Source organism: Amphiura filiformis, chromosome 15, assembly GCF_039555335.1.
Source record: "Amphiura filiformis chromosome 15, Afil_fr2py, whole genome shotgun sequence".
Classification (NCBI taxonomy): domain Eukaryota; kingdom Metazoa; phylum Echinodermata; class Ophiuroidea; order Amphilepidida; family Amphiuridae; genus Amphiura; species Amphiura filiformis.
In genome coordinates, this window is record NC_092642.1 from 15402182 (window position 1) to 15421363 (window position 19182).

Consider the following 19182-nt stretch of genomic DNA (forward strand, 5'->3'; position numbering starts at 1 on the left):
CCTTATAACTGGGATGTGCCTGAAAAAGAGATGGAGGGAATATCAACTCCAACAAGCTAACCTTCCAGTAGACGAGTCTATTCATTGTTATCTATTGATGGTATAGATATCTAAGCAAATCAGATAATTTTTCATAATTTGTTGCTTTTGGTAAAACACAATACAGTCTGCCAAATCAATATTGAATTGAGTATCTTGCCTTTTGTATCTATGCTTTTGGCCAATGATGTACGTTTGAGAATAGTTGAATGCCTCAACCCCATTTTGATAACAACTACTACCACCTCTGAGGTCTGTTGGCAGAAAATACTAAAATGCATCAATTACTTCAATGCTCTTTCACATTTTTTGGAAGCAACAATTCTGGGTTTGTGTTCTTCATATTTATGATGGGTTGTCCCTCGTGAGAGATCAGGTTAACTGATGGCCAAGCCCATGACACTAAGAGTGTTCCACTTTTGATCATGTTTCTCCCTATGGATTCAAAACCTAACTGCCAGCACCCTGGTAGGACTGACTGTTAAGCCGCATTATGTTGTTCTGACTGAGCGATAGAATCGGGCTCTACTTCAGGACGCCAGTGGTTGAGTTATGAAACCACCCCCTATTGATTAATCATTAGCATCTAAAGGCTATACTATACTAACTTTGAATAGCAGTAAATGACATCAAAACCAACTGGTAATATCATTGATAAAGTTTCAGGATCATTGTCAGGTTTGGCAATTTGGGGGTGATGCTCTGGGGTGTTGTTTCATTGCTTAAGGGGTGCTGTTTCATTGCTTGTGGGGTGCTGCTTCATTTCTTGTGGGGTGCTGCTTCATTGCTTGCACCGCACCAACATGAGAAAAATATGTTGCCAACTTAACATTCTGTTGTTCTGACTGAACGATAGAATCGGACCCTACTTCAGGGCGCCAGTGGTTGAGTTATGAAACCATCCCCCATTGATTAATCATTAGCATCTAAAGGCTATACTATACTAACTTTGAATAGCAGTAAGTGACATGGAAACCAACAAGTAATATCATTGATAAAGTTTCAGGATCATGGCTGCACAAGTAATTGTCAGTTTTGGCAATGTGGGGATGATGCTTCATTGCTTCTGGTGGTGTTTCATTGCTTATGGGATGCTGCTTCATTGCTTGTGGGGGGGGGGTGCTGCCTCATTGCTTGCACCGCACCAACATGAGAAAAAAAACTTTACATACCTACAATGGGGCATCTGTCACATAATTGCATGGTACAATTGCCAATAATTGCATGGTACACAAATTTGGCACATTTCTGTGACTGCATGGAGGTATTGGGACAGAAGAAAAGTGGCACCAAAGAATGGTAATTTCTGTTCCTAACTCCTTCTAACTGGGATGTGCCTGAAAAAGAGATGGAGGGAATATCAACTCCAACAAGCTAACCTTCCAGTAGACGAGTCTATTCATTGTTATCTATTGATGGTATAGATATCTAAGCAAATCAGATAATTTTCCATAATTTGTTGCTTTTGGTAAAACACAATACAGAGTCTGCCAAATCAATATTGAATTGAGTATCTTGTAACATGCCTTTTGTATCTATGCTTATGGCCAATGATGAACGTTTGAGAATAGTTGAATGCCTCAACCCATATTGATAACACCTACTACCACCTCTGAGGGCTGTTGGCAGAAAATACTAAAATGCATCAATTACTTCAATGCTCTTTCACACCTTTTTGTAAGCAACAATTCCTGGAGGGGGTGTTCTTCATATGTGTACATCCATATCAAAACGATGCACTTGTCGGCTGCTACATGTGTCTCATTTCACATAATAGCTAGGAATAAATACAAGACTCATATCAAGTGTAGGTCACTTCAAATCATCCCAAGTCAAATTGTATAAGAAATATTATCTGTATTCCTAAACCATGTGACTTGGGATAATTTGCAGTGACCTCCACTTCGAAGATGAGTCTGGTATTTATTCCTAGTTATTATGTGAAATGAGACACATGTAGCAGCCGACAAGTGCATCCTTTTGATATGGATGTACACATATATGATGGGTGGTCTCCTGTGAGAGATCAGGTTAACTGATGGCCAAGATATTTGCCCATGATGCTAAGAGTGTACCACTTGACATATTTTGATGTCTCTCTCCCTATGGATTCAAACATTACTGCTGGCACCCTGGTACAGATAAAACCAGCTGTTTAGCCACATTGTGTTGTTCTGACTTCTGACTGAACAACAGAATTGGTACCTATTTTGTGACCCATTGTGTCACATAATTGCATGGCACAATTGTTGAATAATGCTGTGGCATTTCCTGTGGCATCGCTAAATTTGGCACATTTCTGTGACTGCATGGAGGTACTGGCCTGGGACAGAAGAAAAGTGGCTCCAAAGAATGGTAATTTATGTTCCCAAACTCCTTATAACTGGGATGTACCTGAAAAAGAGATGGATGGTATATCAACTCCAACAAGCTAACCTTCCAGTAGAGCGAGTCTATTTATTGTTATCTATTGATGGTATATAGATATCTAAGCAAATCAGATAATTTTCCATAATTTGTTGCTTTTGGTAAAACACAATACAGACTACAGAGTCTGCCAAATCAATATTGAATTGAGTATCTTGTAACATGCCTTTTGTATCGATACTTATAGCCAATGATGAGCGTTTGAGAATAGTTGAATGCCTCAACCCATTTTGATAACACCTACTACCACCTCTGAGGGCTGTTGGCAGAAAATATTAAAATGCATCAATTACTTCAATGCTCTTTTACACCTTTTTGTAAGCAACAATTTCTGGGGGGGGGTGTTCTTCAAATATATGATGGGTTGTCTCCTGTGAGAGATCAGGTTAACTGATGGCCAAGATATTTGCCCATGATGCTAAGAGTGTACCACCAGTGCTGTACGGTGCGACCGTTTTAGGCGCATTGGCGACTAGATTTTTGTTGATGGCGACTAAATATTCAATCCCTGGCGCAAATGGCGACCAACTGCTGAAGCTTTTAATCGCCAAAAACAAAACATGTAGGCCTATGTAATGTAGCATTCAAGAGTACGAATGTATGCTATGAATATGCATTTATCATGATGTCTCAATGGGGACTTCCTGGAAAACGTAAAGGCCTACACTGTACATGCTCAGGGTTCGCGTTTTAGTGCGTCATTGCGTCCTGGACGCAAAATTTTGAAAACGGGTAATTTTGGACGCACTGAATTTCTAAATCCAAGGAGGTTAGGGGTCCAAAAAATCTCGACTGGACGCATCCAAATCGCAGCCTGATTTACTGTGTAGAAATAAAAAATCCTCCCATTTACCAATGTTAACTGTTTATTTACATAAATGTGTCATTAATTTTCAAAATTGGCCACAAAAAGTCGTTGTTTTTTGGAAAATCCAAGGCTGGGCGCCGTTAATTTTCAGTTCATATCGTTGCCGGTCATTATTTTAGCCTTCCAAAACTTTCAGAAAGTCCGGCATTCTAGGCCCCAAATTGCATAATATGCACATCATTTTTCAAACAACTGAACCCCTAAAATGGTGAAGTATGGACTAATTCACTTCAATAATTAATAATCACACAGCAATACTGATTTGTGAAGTAGAATTTACACTAACTTCAGCCCTTTTTTGGCCGTATCGCGAACTTTATGAGATCGAGTCCGCCATCTTGGATTTTATAAAAACACAATATACTGCCCTCTCTAGGCAGTAAAGGCAGCAGGCGGTAGACATGGAATATATAGATATAAAATGAAATAAAATAATTAAATTAAATTAAATTAAATTAAATTAAATTAAATTAAATTAAATTAAATTATTTAATTTAAATTAAATTAAATTAAATTAAATAATTTAATTTAATGGTTTTTTTAATTATTTTTATTTTTTTTTCAATTTTTAAAGATTTTGGAGTTTTGGACCCTTTGTTTTTAGGTTTGGACGCCCTGTTTTCAGACTAAATGGGGGGTTAATGGGTCCAAATAGCTTCCACTGGACCCCCTGTTTTAACCAGGCACCGCTAACCCTGTACATGCTGCGTATGAAGTATGTAGCATTCAAAGGGAATATGTAGATCAGGATACAGCAGCTATGAACATTCAACACACGTGGCTGTTCAGTTGGCACCTCAGATTTTTTACCTGGGAGCAAAATTTGGGCGCCTAAATTTATAAAGTTAGGAGCCATTGGCTCCTCAATCAGTTTTTGCACCGTACAGCACTGTGTACCACTTGACATATTTTGATGTCTCTCTCCCTATGGATTCAAACATTACTGCTGGCACCCTGGTACAGATAAAACCAGCTGTTTAGCCACATTGTGTTGTTCTGACTTCTGACTGAACAACAGAATTGGTACCTATTTTGTGACCCATTGTGTCACATAATTGCATGGCACAATTGTTGAATAATGCTGTGGTATTTCCTGTGGCATCGATAAATTTGGCACATTTCTGTGACTGCTTGGAGGTACTGGGACAGAAGAAAAGTGGCTCCAAAGAATGGTAATTTATGTTCCCAAACTCCTTATAACTGGGATGTGCCTGAAAAAGAGATGGAGGAATATCAACTCCAACAAGCTAACCTTCCAGTAGAGCGAGTCTATTCATTGTTATCTATTGATGGTATATAGATATCTAAGCAAATCAGATAATTTTCCATAATTTGTTGCTTTTGGTAAAACACAATACAGACTACAGAGTCTGCCAAATCAATATTGAATTGAGTATCTTGTAACATGCCTTTTGTATCTATGCTTATGGCCAATGATGAACGTTTGAGAATAGTTGAATGCCTCAACCCATATTGATAACACCTACTACCACCTCTGAGGGCTGTTGGCAGAAAATACTAAAATGCATCAATTACTTCAATGCTCTTTCACACCTTTTTGTAAGCAACAATTCCTGGAGGGGGGTGTTCTTCAAATATGATGGGTGGTCTCCTGTGAGAGATCAGGTTAACTGATGGCCAAGATATTTGCCCATGATGCTAAGAGTGTACCACTTGACATATTTTGATGTCTCTCTCCCTATGGATTCAAACATTACTGCTGGCACCCTGGTACAGATAAAACCAGCTGTTTAGCGACATTGTGTTGTTCTGACTTCTGACTGAATTGGTACCTATTTTGTGACCCATTGTGTCACATAATTGCATGGCACAATTGTTGAATAATGCTGTGGCATCGCTAAATTTGGCACATTTCTGTGACTGCCTGGAGGTACTGGGACAGAAGAAAAGTGGCTCCAAAGAATGGTAATTTATGTTCCCAAACTCCTTATAACTGGGATGTACCTGAAAAAGAGATGGAGGGTATATCAACTCCAACAAGCTAACCTTCCAGTAGACGAGACTATTTATTGTTATCTATTGATGGTATATAGATATCTAAGCAAATCAGATAATTTTCCATAATTTGTTGCTTTTGGTAAAACACAATACAGAGTCTGCCAAATCAATATTGAATTGAGCATCTTGTAACATGCCTTTTGTATCTATGCTTATGGCCAATGATGAACGTTTGAGAATAGTTGAATGCCTCAACCCATTTTGATAACACCTACTACCACCTCTGAGGGCTGTTGGCAGAAAATACTAAAATGCATCAATTACTTCAATGCTCTTTCACACCTTTTTGTAAGCAACAATTCTTGGGGGGGGGGTGTTCTTCAAATATATGATGGGTTGTCTCCTGTGAGAGATCAGGTTAACTGATGGCCAAGATATTTGCCCATGATGCTAAGAGTGTACCCCTTGAGATATTTTGATGTTTCTCCCCTATGGATTCAAACATTACTGCTGGCACCCTGGTACAGATAAAACCAGCTGTTTAGCGACATTGTGTTGTTCTGACTTCTGACTGAACAACAGAATTGGTACCTATTTTGTGACCCATTGTGTCACATAATTGCATGGCACAATTGTTGAATAATGCTGTGGCATCGCTAAATTTGGCACATTTCTGTGACTGCCTGGAGGTACTGGGACAGAAGAAAAGTGGCTCCAAAGAATGGTAATTTATGTTCCCAAACTCCTTATAACTGGGATGTACCTGAAAAAGAGATGGAGGGTATATCAACTCCAACAAGCTAACCTTCCAGTAGACGAGTCTTTTTAATTATTGTTATCTATTGATGGTATATAGATATCTAAGCAAATCAGATAATTTTCCATAATTTGTTGCTTTTGGTAAAACACAATACAGATTCTGCCAAATCATTATTGAATTGAGTATCTTGTAACATGCCTTTTGTATCTATGCTTATGGCCAATGATGAACGTTTGAGAATAGTTGAATGCCTCAACCCATTTTGATAACACCTACTACCACCTCTGAGGGCTGTTGGCAGAAAATACTAAAATGCATCAATTACTTCAATGCTCTTTCACACCTTTTTGTAAGCAACAATTCTGGGGGGGGGTGTTCTTCAAATATATGATGGGTTGTCTCCTGTGAGAGATCAGATTAACTGATGGCCAAGATATTTGCCCATGATGCTAAGAGTGTACCACTTGACATATTTTGATGTCTCTCTCCCTATGGATTCAAACATTACTCCTGGCACCCTGGTACAGATAAAACCAGCTGTTTAGCCACATTGTGTTGTTCTGACTTCTGACTGAACAACAGAATTGGTACCTATTTTGTGACCCATTGTGTCACATAATTGCATAGCACAATTGTTGAATAATGCTGTGGCATTTCCTGTGGCATCGCTAAATTTGGCACATTTCTGTGACTGCCTGGAGGTACTGGGACAGAAGAAAAGTGGCGCCAAAGAATGGTAATTTATGTTCCCAAACTCCTTATAACTGGGATGTACCTGAAAAGAGATGGAGGGTATATCAACTCCAACAAGCTAACCTTCCAGTAGACGAGTCTATTTATTGTTATCTATTGATGGTATATAGATATCTAAGCAAATCAGATAATTTTCCATAATTTGTTGCTTTTGGTATTTACAAAACACAATACAGAGTCTGCCAAATCAATATTGAATTGAGTATCTTGTAACATGCCTTTTGTATCTATGCTTATGGCCAATGATGAACGTTTGAGAAAAGTTGAATGCCTCAACCCATTTTGATAACACCTACTACCACCTCTGAGGGCTGTTGGCAGAAAATACTAAAATGCATCAATTACTTCAATGCTCTTTCACACCTTTTTGTAAGCAACAATTTCTTGGGGGGGGGGGTGTTCTTCAAATATATGATGGGTTGTCTCCTGTGAGAGATCAGGTTAACTGATGGCCAAGATATTTGCCCATGATGCTAAGAGTGTACCACTTGACATATTTTGATGTCTCTCTCCCTATGGATTCAAACATTACTGCTGGCACCCTGGTACAGATAAAACCAGCTGTTTAGCCACATTGTGTTGTTCTGACTTCTGACTGAACAACAGAATTGGTACCTATTTTGTGACCCATTGTGTCACATAATTGCATGGCACAATTGTTGAATAATGCTGTGGCATTTCCTGTGGCATCGCTAAATTTGGCACATTTCTGTGACTGCTTGGAGGTACTGGGACAGAAGAAAAGTGGCTCCAAAGAATGGTAATTTATGTTCCCAAACTCCTTATAACTGGGATGTACCTGAAAAAGAGATGGAGGGTATATCAACTCCAACAAGCTAACCTTCCAGTAGACGAGTCTATTTATTGTTATCTATTGATGGTATATAGATATCTAAGCAAATCAGATAATTTTCCATAATTTGTTGCTTTTGGTAAAACACAATACAGAGTCTGCCAAATCAATATTCAATTGAGTATCTTGTAACATGCCTTTTGTATCTATGCTTATGGCCAATGATGAACGTTTGAGAATAGTTGAATGCCTCAACCCATTTTGATAACACCTACTACCACCTCTGAGGGCTGTTGGCAGAAAATACTAAAATGCATCAATTACTTCAATGCTCTTTCACACCTTTTTGTAAGCAACAATTCCTGGAGGGGGTGTTCTTCAAATATGATGGGTTGTCTCCTGTGAGAGATCAGGTTAACTGATGGCCAAGATATTTGCCCATGATGCTAAGAGTGTACCACTTGACATATTTTGATGTCTCTCTCCCTATGGATTCAAACATTACTGTTGGCACCCTGGTACAGAGATAAAACCAGCTGTTTAGCCACATTGTGTTGTTCTGACTTCTGTCTGACTGAACAACAGAATTGGTACCTATTTCAGGGTGCCAGTGATTGAGTATAAATGAAACCATCCCCTATTGATTAATCATTAGCATCTAAAGGCTATACTAACTTTGAAGTAACATCAAAACCAACTAGTAATATCATTGATAAGTTCCAGGATCATGGCTACATAAGTAATTGTCAGGTTTGACAATGTGGGAGTGCTGATTCATTGCTTGGGGTGGTGTTTCATTGCTTAGGTGGATTGTTACTTCCTTGCTTGTGTGGGGGGGGGTGCTGATTCATTTCTTGTGGGGTGCTACTTTATTGTTTGCACCGCACCAAAATATGTTGCCAACTTTACATACGCTACAATGGGGCATCTGTCACATAATTGCATTGCACAATTGTTCAATAATGCTGTGGCATTTCCTGTGGCATCGCTTAATTTCACACAAATTTGATACACTTCTGTGACTGCATCACAGTACTGGGACAGAAGAAAAGTGGCACCAAAGAATGGTAATTTCTGTTCCTAACTCCTTCTAACTGGGATGTGCCTGAAAAAGAGATGGAGGGGATATCAACTCCAACAAGCTAGCTTTTCAGTAGACGAGTCTATTCATTGTTATCTATTGAGGGTATAGACTATAGATATCAAAGCAAATCAGATAATTTTCCATAATTTGTTGCTTTTGGTAAAACACAATACAGAGTCTGCCAAATCAATATTGAATTGAGTATCTTGTAACATGCATTTTGTATACGCTTATGGCCAATGATGTACGTTTGAGAATAGTTGAATGCCTAAACCCATTTTGATAACACCTACTACCACCTCTGAGGTCTGTTGGCAGAAAATACTCAAATGCATCAATTACTTCAATGCTCTTCAGACAGGGTCTAATTCTGCATAAAACCGGGCAACGTTATTTCTATAGATCTGCTGCGCATTCAAATTGCATTGTATTGCATCATAATTTCATTTGTGTCTATGCTAATTATGTTTACACAACATGAACTCACGTGTTTTCAAGCAAATTACGCCGATAATAGGTGATCAAAAGCGATCGGAATGTTACAAAAGTACAGATCGCATTCAGCTTACTTCATTTGAGATGATCTTTGGAAAAATACGGCATAATTTGTCTTGGTGTTTGCGGAATGCCATGCAGTAAAATATTAATACGTTATGCAATTCATGATTGACAACTAACAATCGGCGTGTCCTTCAGTATCCTCCACTGTCAATTTCTTATCCACTCACTAATCCTCACAAAAGCTTTGTGTTGATTACGTAATGTGTGGAGGCAAATTGCAATAAGTACAATGAAATAATGAGTAGGGCGGGCTCCAGGCGGGTTTCTTCTTCATCTTACGTAACAGTATTGTTCTCAAAAAAAACCCGGAAGCTTGTCGTTTGGAGCTCTAGCTGAAATACAGCAAGATAATGTAAGATAGTAAATGTAAACCTGTATTTTAGCTAGAGTATCTCGAGCTAATGCTCTTTCACATTTTTGTAAGCAACAATTCTGGGTTTGTATTCTTCATATAATTATGGGTTGACCCTTGTGAGAGAACAGTTTAACTGATGGCCAAGCCCATGACACCAAGAGTGTACCACTTGACATAATTGGATCATGTTTCTCCCTATGGATTCAAAACCTAACTGCCAGCACCCTGGTTGATCCGACTGTTTAGCCGCATTATGTTGTTCTGCCTGAACGATAGAATCGGACCCTACTTCAGCCTGACCTTCAGGGCGCCAGTGGTTGAGTTATGAAACCACCCCTATTGATTAATCATTAGCATCTAAAAGCTATACTATACTAACTTTGAATAGCAGTAAGTGACATGGAAACCAACTAGTAATATCATTGCTAAGTTCCAGGATCATGGCTGCACAAGTAATTGTCAGGTTTGGCAATGTGGGGTGCTGATTCATTGCTTGTTAGGGGTGCTGCTTCATTGCTTGCACCGCACCAATGTGAGAAGAAATATGTTGCCAACTTAGCTGTAATGGGGCATCTGTCACATAATTGCATGTGTACCAATCAAACTCTTGGCATAATTGCTGGATAATGCTGTAGACCTAATTTCACAATAAATTTGGGACATTTCTGTAACTGCATAGGACATAGAGAACTGGGACAGAAGAAAAGTGGCACCAAAGAATGGTAATTTCTGCCCCCCCCCCCCCATTGTGACTGGGATGTGCCTGAAAAAGAGATGGAAGGAATATCAACTCCCAAGAAGCTAGCCTTCCAGTAGACGAGTCTATTCATTGTTATCTATTGATGGTATAGATATCTAAGCAAATCAGATAATTTCCCATAATGTGTTGCTTTTGGTAAAACACAATACTTGCAGAGTCAGCCAAATCAATATTGAAATGAGTATCTTGTAACATGCCTTTTGTATTTATGCTTTTGGCCGATGATGTACGTTTGAGAATAGTTGAATGCTTCAACCCATTTTGATAACACCTACTACCACCTCTGAGGTCTATTGGCAGAAAATACTAAAATGCATCAATTACTACAATGCTCTTTCACAGCTTTTAAAATTTTGTAAGCAACAATTCTGGGTTTGTTCTTCGGTGGGTTGTTCCTAAATGTAAGATTATTACATTGTAATTATTGAACACTACTGTTTCCTTAGTACTAGCTATCAATTTGTCCCCAAAGTGAATCCATGCCTAACTTGTAACATTTATTATCAATTTATCTTCTGCACAGCAGGGAGAATGGGCAACAGTAAGTAGCAAAAAAAAAGTAAACAGCGTGGTGGCGTGTCGACGGGAGGCTTCAGAAATAATTCCGATCTTATTACCAGCAACAAAGACAACGGTCCAGATAAAGACATGGGTGGACGAGAAAGAAGGGATAACAGGGGCAATAAGGACAGAGACGGCAAAGACAAAGATAAGGACAGAGATGGATTTGGATTCCGAGATTCCGGTGGTAGAGAAAGAGATGGTGAAAGGGAGAGGGGTGGATTTGGTGGTGGTGGTAGAGGACGAGGAAGAAATAACAGAGGACAGTTACCTCCCAGGATGGCCAGAGGTAAGTATTGGCTTGTAATTTGTACTGAAAAAATGGAACACTTTGCCTTCATTGCCAAACCAAAGGAGAATACTCCTTTATAATGTAAGAAGTCATCCAAACTGATCTAGTGTGAAGTCATAAGCTTTATTCTGTGTAATCCCTCTAATAAGCCTTTACCCTGGTGTGACTCTGCATGCCTTACTTGAAGGAAACGCCCTAAAGGGAGACACTTCTGTACTTCACTTGGCTTTGTTTACAAATTATACAGTAAAGTACTTCAAATCCCTAATTATATGCTTGCAAAATCAAACCTGACATCGAAATGAGTAATATATTGTAACATGCCTTTTGTATTTCTGCTTTTTGGCCAATGATGTACGTTTGAGAATAGTTGAATGCCTCAACCCATTTTGATGACACTACTACTACTACCACCTCTGAGGTCTGTTGGCAGGAAATACCAAAATGCATCAATTACTACAGTACTCTTTCTCATCACTTTCAGGAAGCTTAGCAGCACAATTCAAATGTCCCCCATCTGAATTTGAAATACTTAAGGTCCGTTCATACTATGCCGCAATTGCGATGCGTTGCTGCACTGTATCGCAACAAAGTGAAATACATTTTAACTTGGAAATGCGACGAGCTGCATTGAGTTGCGGCTAAAAGTACTCGATATATCGGCAAAGCATCTCAAAGCAAGTGCGGCGTAGTATGAACGGACCTGTAGCCAGTGTGTGATCAATTTACCATTGAAGTAGAATTTTATATATTTTTCTTGAAGTGGGGCAGCATTATTTGAATGTTTCTACCCCAACCTGGTGAGCAATTAACTTACCAATGTCCAAACTTACTGAGTGACAGACAACATACCCTGACCAGGTAGTATTGACTCAACTGTCTGTTGCAAGCTTCCCTTTAGTTGCTATTGATCACGTTAGGACTTTGTACTCAGTTTAGAACACTGAGTTAATAGATTTTCACTGCTTTACTTATGTTTGATTTGCCAATATGCATTCTGTAGCAGGTAAAAATAAAGGATTTTAAATGCTTTTTTTGGGCTGTATGAAAATAGCCAGTTTACTTCAAAATTGAAATGTATGACTTTTCAGCATGCTAAAACCAAGGACGATTGTATATTTTGTATTAACCCAGGGCGTGGTCGTGATAATGAATCCAGCAGCCGAGACAGAGAAAGGGAAAAGAATGAAAGAAATCGATGGGATGGAGGAGAGTCTGGCAGAGGGAGAGGAAGAAGGGGATTTGGTGAGTTAATGTAGCAATATATCACACCCTTTGTAGGCCAGAATATAGTCCAGCATTTTTTGTGCATTTGGTCGTTGCGACAGAGGCAATTTTGCTGCTGTAGTAATAATTTGCGGCAGCGTAAAAACTTTGAGATGGAGAACAAAGGTCTCAAACAATTCTAATCGTTAAGGAGGAAAATCTTTGCCATGAACCGAAAACCATAATAAACATCAACAATTGTAGCAGTATACGACCGATAACGTATTGTCTGTCGCAACGGGAAAAATTTGAGACTATATACTGGCCTAAGGCCATATCTGAGAAGTATGATGGGAAAAGAATGAAAGAAATTGGAAGGATAGTGGCATAAGGAAGGAAAAACAAAATATTGTTACATAGGAGAGTGATTTAAAGCAGTTCAGTTAATTTGCTTGTTACCTGTTCTTGGTCGTTGGTGAAACCGTCATTGTAAAGCTTTTTATCTTATATTTTACAGGCAGTGCGTTAGGTGGATTTCACAATGATTTACAATTAGAGAATAAAGGTATTAAAGGTACTATCGGTGATTCGCTTAATCAGAAAATCTAAAAAATCATTTAGAAATCAATTTTGTGTGCTAATATACCTTGAAAGTGATATGACCAAAATCAATCTGATACGGATAAAATTTGATCTTTTTGTCAATGTTTGAGTCTGTCCGTGCAGACACTGACAGGGAAATGCAATTAAAATGTTTTCAGCGCTTCTGTTTTTTCCCGTTTTTTGAACAAATTTCATATGAAAACAACACCAAGTGATGATTTTATAGACTTTTCTTTCATTTTGACGCTATTTCCAAGATTTGAATGCTTTCGCAAGGATCACTGATTGTGCCTTTAAAGATTGTTTTTGTAGTGCTTACAGTTACAGGTCAATTGTCAGAAGGGTCAATATTCATTATTCCGAAAATATGAATTTGAAAACCCGGTAACTTAAGGAAAAAGCCAAAAGTTTAATGATGTCTTATAAACAAAAGTCTTTTTGTTAGGGGAGGGGTAAAAAAAGTCTGATTACATAAAAAACTGCAAAATGTAAAATGTTGGTCAAAGTTGGATCTTTTGATGATTTAAATATTTCATTATTTCACATTTGAGTTTCAGGGAGTGAGGGAGAGGTCGCCCTCCTAACAAAAGCACTTTCGTTTTTTATTTAAGACATCATAAAACTTTTGGATTGTTCCCTGAGTTATGAACCTAACCCTTACCCTAACCTTAACGTCATCCTAGCCATAACCTAATTTAACTGTAATCCTAACACTTACCATAACCTAGAGACCGAAATTCTCTGTTTTGTAAATGTTAAGGTGGTAACAAATTTTGTGACTAATTTTGCATTTTTCTCAAAAAATAACTGCACACTGGAGCTGGTAACAAAAGTTATGTATATTATAGGGGCAAGGAATCCAATGACTTCACTGAAATTTCAGTGATTCATTATATGTGTCAAGAAATGAGGTACAATCTAGCGGCACCTCTTTTCTTATCATAAATAACGTACCGATTGTCTTGAATCACTGAAATTAAAATGTAGTAACTGGATTCCTTGCCCCTATAATATACATAACTTTTGTTACCAGTGTGTTATTATTTTTGAGAAAATGCAAAAATGTCTAAATTTATCAAGGGTGTAATACCACCTTAAATCAGTGTTGTTTTCCATTTTCTAAAAATCACCATAAAAATTTACCTACTCCGGGAAACCTTTTTTTTTCATATAAAAAACACTGTCAACAACCTGAGAACTCGTCATTTTACGTCACACCGATCTGCACCGTTGCGCACATCATTTATCGAACATCATTACTGCACATTGCAAAATGACGAGTTCTCAGGTGTACTCGCAAAGGCTTATGGGATTTACCGAAAAGGTGAATTCACATGTTGACCTGGAGAAAACAACGATATAGCAAAGAAAAAATACTGTAAATATATGACCCTGAAGTCAAGTAATGATAAATTTGAGCAAATTTCAGTGAAATGTTTTTTGGTTTGTGCTTTCTGTTGAATGTATAGAAAATTAGACTGTAATAAGCTTTAATTTTGCTTTTTGTTGCAAAAGTCCATTTTCTGTTTTCTACTTTGAATTCCATGAAGTTTCTTCTTTTTCCTTAAAACGGAGAACTTAGGCTTTACCGTAATCTAACTCCATACCTAATACTAACCCTAATGCTAACCTATGTCCTAAACCACAACTTGAACCCTTTTTGGACTAATGGGTTGCTTCTGCCATGCATCTGTCATCTCCTAACAATGACATGGGCTATACCATTATTTCAAGAACAATGTGTGGTTCTGCGCCAAAAATAATGGTATCACATGAGATGGTGGATCCGCAGTGGAAAAAAAGTGAATTGGAAGATTTTACAAATGATTTTGAATTGATCAGATCGTTTTTATGCCTTCATCTGATGTATTATGTTTCCTGGTTGTCCGTCTGTCTATCATTCCGTCCAAGTTTGCAAGTGCAATTTCAACTGGCAAGGCGTATGGTGATGTGATTTGGTGGACGGGGTGGCAATTAGCGGTCATTCATTAGGTTTTCGTCGCAAAATATACTAATATGGTAGCTAATTTGTATAAATGTCCCTGAGTGCAATTTCTCAGAACTGTTAAAGCATATACATGTAGTGATGTCCCGGAGGGATGTGACTTGGTGGAGGGGCGACAATTGGCGGTCTTAAATTCTACTAGGTTTTGTCTCAAGATAAGCTAATTTGGTAGCTCATTTGCATAAATTGATTTTTTTTTCATTAAATTGTATTTGTTTTTAAACAGCCCATAATCTTGGGTCTGAGCTGTGTTTTTATGATCTATTATATCATCAGGCATGAGAATTTTCAGGTATAAACCTGAATCCAGGCTTTTTTGTTGTCCAAATTTCTGCACTTTCTTTAAATTTCAGCCCGTTTTTTGGCCCTTTTAGCCCAATTTCACACACTTTTTCAGGCTTTTTTCAAACACTTCAGGTTTTCTCATGATGATCATTCTCATGCCTGTATCATGGCCATGAAATTGCATAAAGTTTCTGAAATGTGTATGATTTTTCACTTTTCAGTAATTGATACTAACATAAATAATAGGGGCCCGCTGTGGATTATTTGTTATGTTTTTTGTAAAATCTTTTGCTATGTTTTGAAAACTTTGTGATATGGACTAACAAACACAAATCCTTAACAAAAGTGTAGCATATTTCTAGAAGATAACATGTGGTCTTTCTATTGGTTGTTTTTACAGATCACATGAATGGCCCATCAAGGCGAGGAAGGGGACCAAGGTCCTTCACTAATTCTAAATTTGGGTGAGTATATGGTAGGGCGAGTTAAGCGCAGCGTGTGTTCCCTCGCTTTGCACCACTGAGGTCCCGGGTTCAAGCCCGGCGCGCCCAAGGACTCATGTGCACTTGGTTTATCCCGATTCCATGCTCGCTCTAGGTTTTCTCCGGGATCTCCGGTTTCCTCCTGTATCGCAAAAATCGGTGATTAGTTGTTTGGTTATCAAAAACTTCCTTCACCCAAAGGAATTTGGGGAGCTGCACAGATAATTGGTGGATGTTACAATCTAAATGCGGATAGGTGTGCGCCGTTCAGGCAGCAACCTAGTTGATGCGATCTGATTGTGATGATTCACCATTGCAGCGAAAGTACAGCGCTTTGAGTCCTCTAAGATCTGGAGAAAGGCACTTTATCAATCCAAAATTTATTTATTTTTATTATTACAAAGACCCTACCACTGTCAATTAAGGATTCACATTGGAGGAACAACATAGCTCGTATTTACTTCATGTACATGTTAATCAGCTGGCAAGTAATGTACTAATATTCCGTCACATAGGGCAATGATTTGGCAAAAACACTTGCATTTGATTCTAACAAATTTGTTGGTTTGTACAACTTGAAATGTGACAAAAATTAACTGCGCAACACAGACATTTTGTGGATTCACACCAAAATGTTAGCGATGGTGATTATTGATGGCATAGAAGAGGTGTCCTCACTTACGGGTACGCGATGTATTGTTGGCCGAAACAGCCAAAAAAATTGATTTTCATTATTTGAATCAATATATTATTATCGTACGCCATGGAATGGAGATTATAAGAACGCTTCCGTCTGAAGATCCGTCCGTCTGTCCTTCCTTCATTGTGAAAAATTATAGGCCTATCCAAATTCTCAAATTTGGTTTGTAGTCGCTATTATTTATAAACAGGAATAAATGTAATAGAGTTGGTATCATTGTGTGACGTTTTTGTTAAAGTTTGTTTAACAGAAAAATTATATCGGATTATGTTTTACTTTTGATGTTATGTTTGTTAATTGGTTTTAATGGTTAAAGTTTCTTATAGTAGAGAGAAACTGTAAAACTATACCATTGATTTAGAAACACGGTATATTGTTCCTGATTTTTCAATTGAGTACACACTCTGTGTGTACAGGTTATTAGCACCTATTGTTATGTCTTTGACTAATATACTCTGAGTAAATAAATTGAGAGCAAAATACACTCAATTAGGCCAGGCAAATTTGTTGGGGAAATTGTAATATATAATACACCTACCCAATACCCATCGTGCAGTAGGAGTTTTAATGATATTTTGCCAAATGTAATCACCACCTGCACCAGAAAGTCACTTTAATCAATTTGCATTGTGGGATATGATGCCATCAATCCCATGTCTAGCCACTAATCTACACTCATAAAACTAATATCATTAGATTAAATGGTCACAGTTGATGAACATAGAATGTTATACGTGCAATGTCAAATTTGGGGGGGGGGGCAAGGGGTATCATTTTTTCAATCAATTTAGTATCCTTTGTGTCGTTATCATTATAGAATAAAAATTCCTTTAAAAATGGAATGGGGCCCCCAATGGGAGCTTTGATGTGAGATGCTGAAATCCGAGGGGGGAGGGCACTCCCACTGTGGAGGTGACGCATATGTGTAGGGCTGTTAAGACCCCCTTTTTCACCATCGCTGTCACCAAAAGACCCCATTACCAGTACATGCTGTGTAAACCAAAGACCCCATATTTTTCTTTTAGATCTATCACCCAAAGACTATGAAATAACAAAGCCATTTTAAGTCAATTAGAACTAGAAATTAAATTTTCAAGGCTTCTTTAGGCTCTCACACAAAGACCCCATTAAAAAGTCATTCTCACCCAATGCCCCCCCATAATTTAGATCCAAACGGATCTACTCTCTCAACCAATGACCCCATATTCTGTACATTTTGATCTCCCTGAATGCCAAAAACCATGCTCTCACACAACATTATAGGCCCTACATGCAATGTTAAATTACATTATTTATAATTGTGTCGTTATCATTATAGAATAAAAATTCCTTTAAAAAACAACAAAAAACGTAAAAATCCTGTTGACCCTGGCTGGAGAAAATTATAAATGACTGCAAATTAGTCTATGAGTAAATTGTAGGTCAATGAATTATGCAAACCACACAAAATAACGTTGCACAAGCCAGTGATCTCCTTGCAATACAAACCGCACAAAATAGCGTACGATCGTTAGGCGGTCTACTTGTTGAAAAATAACACTTTGATGTTTTGCAAAAGTTCATTCTACAAATCATATACGTAATAAACATGCTTGATTTATTGTTGTTAGTGAGTTATGTACGTTTTACAAAAGTATTGTTGAATGTTTCAGCCCTCTTTACAATATAACTCAAGAACCACAGGACTTATAAAAAGTATATATGAATTCTTCTACACACTCTCTATGAAATGATCAATGCAATTTTTGCCAAGCTCACTTTCTTTCGCAAGATTCTGCGAACTACCAAATTGCAACAGTTTAAAATAGTTGCTAACCTTCTCCTTTTACACGCTTGATGACGGGTGGGTTAATCACCTTGTTGCCATGATTGCTGATCAGCGTGATTATTTTTCACTTCTGCGTTCACTCTCATAATATGCTTGAAGCATGATAAGTTTAAACAATTATGAAATCTACTTTAGGCAATCACTAGAAGTCTTAATGTAGACCTGAGGTATTTAAAAAGGCAACTGTGTGCTACTCAAGATATACTGACACAAGCAAGACAAAATGATTGTTGCTTAAATTAATTGTGAGATGCAGTTATTCGAGATGTTAAACTTTTATATTTCAAAGATGGGTTTAGATTCTTTTATATTTCACTGTCTGGAACATAAAATATCTGGTGTGGTGCATCCAATTTGAATGGAGCATATTTTGGCCTTCTTAAAATGGGAAGTTCATGTAATATTAGGTGATTGCACACAAGAGCGGGATAATCATAAAAATGTCTCGATCACGATCTCCTGTGATGCACATCAAGCGGCGTTCCAATCCGCATCTGGGAAAATTACCATGTATTGAGTGTACAGTGTATACACACAAAAGGAGATCACATTGAAAAGCATCCCAGGAATGTGTTTAAATGCAGATTATGCCTCTTGTATTATATGAAAAGGGACATTTTGTAACACATATTATATGAAAATATAAATGATATGTCTATTTTGTGTCTTTGTAGGAGTAACTTTGAGGATGATGCGTTTAAACCAGGTGATAATGTATGGACCAATCCACCAGCAGAGACAGAAAATAACAGTAAGTTACCGGTTTCAAATTGAAGCTCTCTCAATAAATAGGGAATTCAAAATTTAAGAAGCTTTCTTCCCTGAACATTTGAAATGGATGTAGATATTAAATGTCAGTAA

The 19182-nt window shown here is 37.8% G+C and overlaps 1 protein-coding gene across 1 annotated transcript in view; it reads left to right on the top strand.

The window, feature by feature from the left end:
* LOC140170734 (uncharacterized) overlaps positions 1-19182 on the top strand; it is a 75172-nt gene that overhangs the window by 22981 nt on the left and 33009 nt on the right. Inside the window, 6 exon segments of the mRNA XM_072193965.1 lie at positions 8255-8349; positions 10883-10945; positions 10948-11209; positions 12347-12457; positions 15712-15775; positions 18996-19072. Of these exon segments, the coding sequence (XP_072050066.1) occupies positions 8255-8349; positions 10883-10945; positions 10948-11209; positions 12347-12457; positions 15712-15775; positions 18996-19072 (672 nt within the window).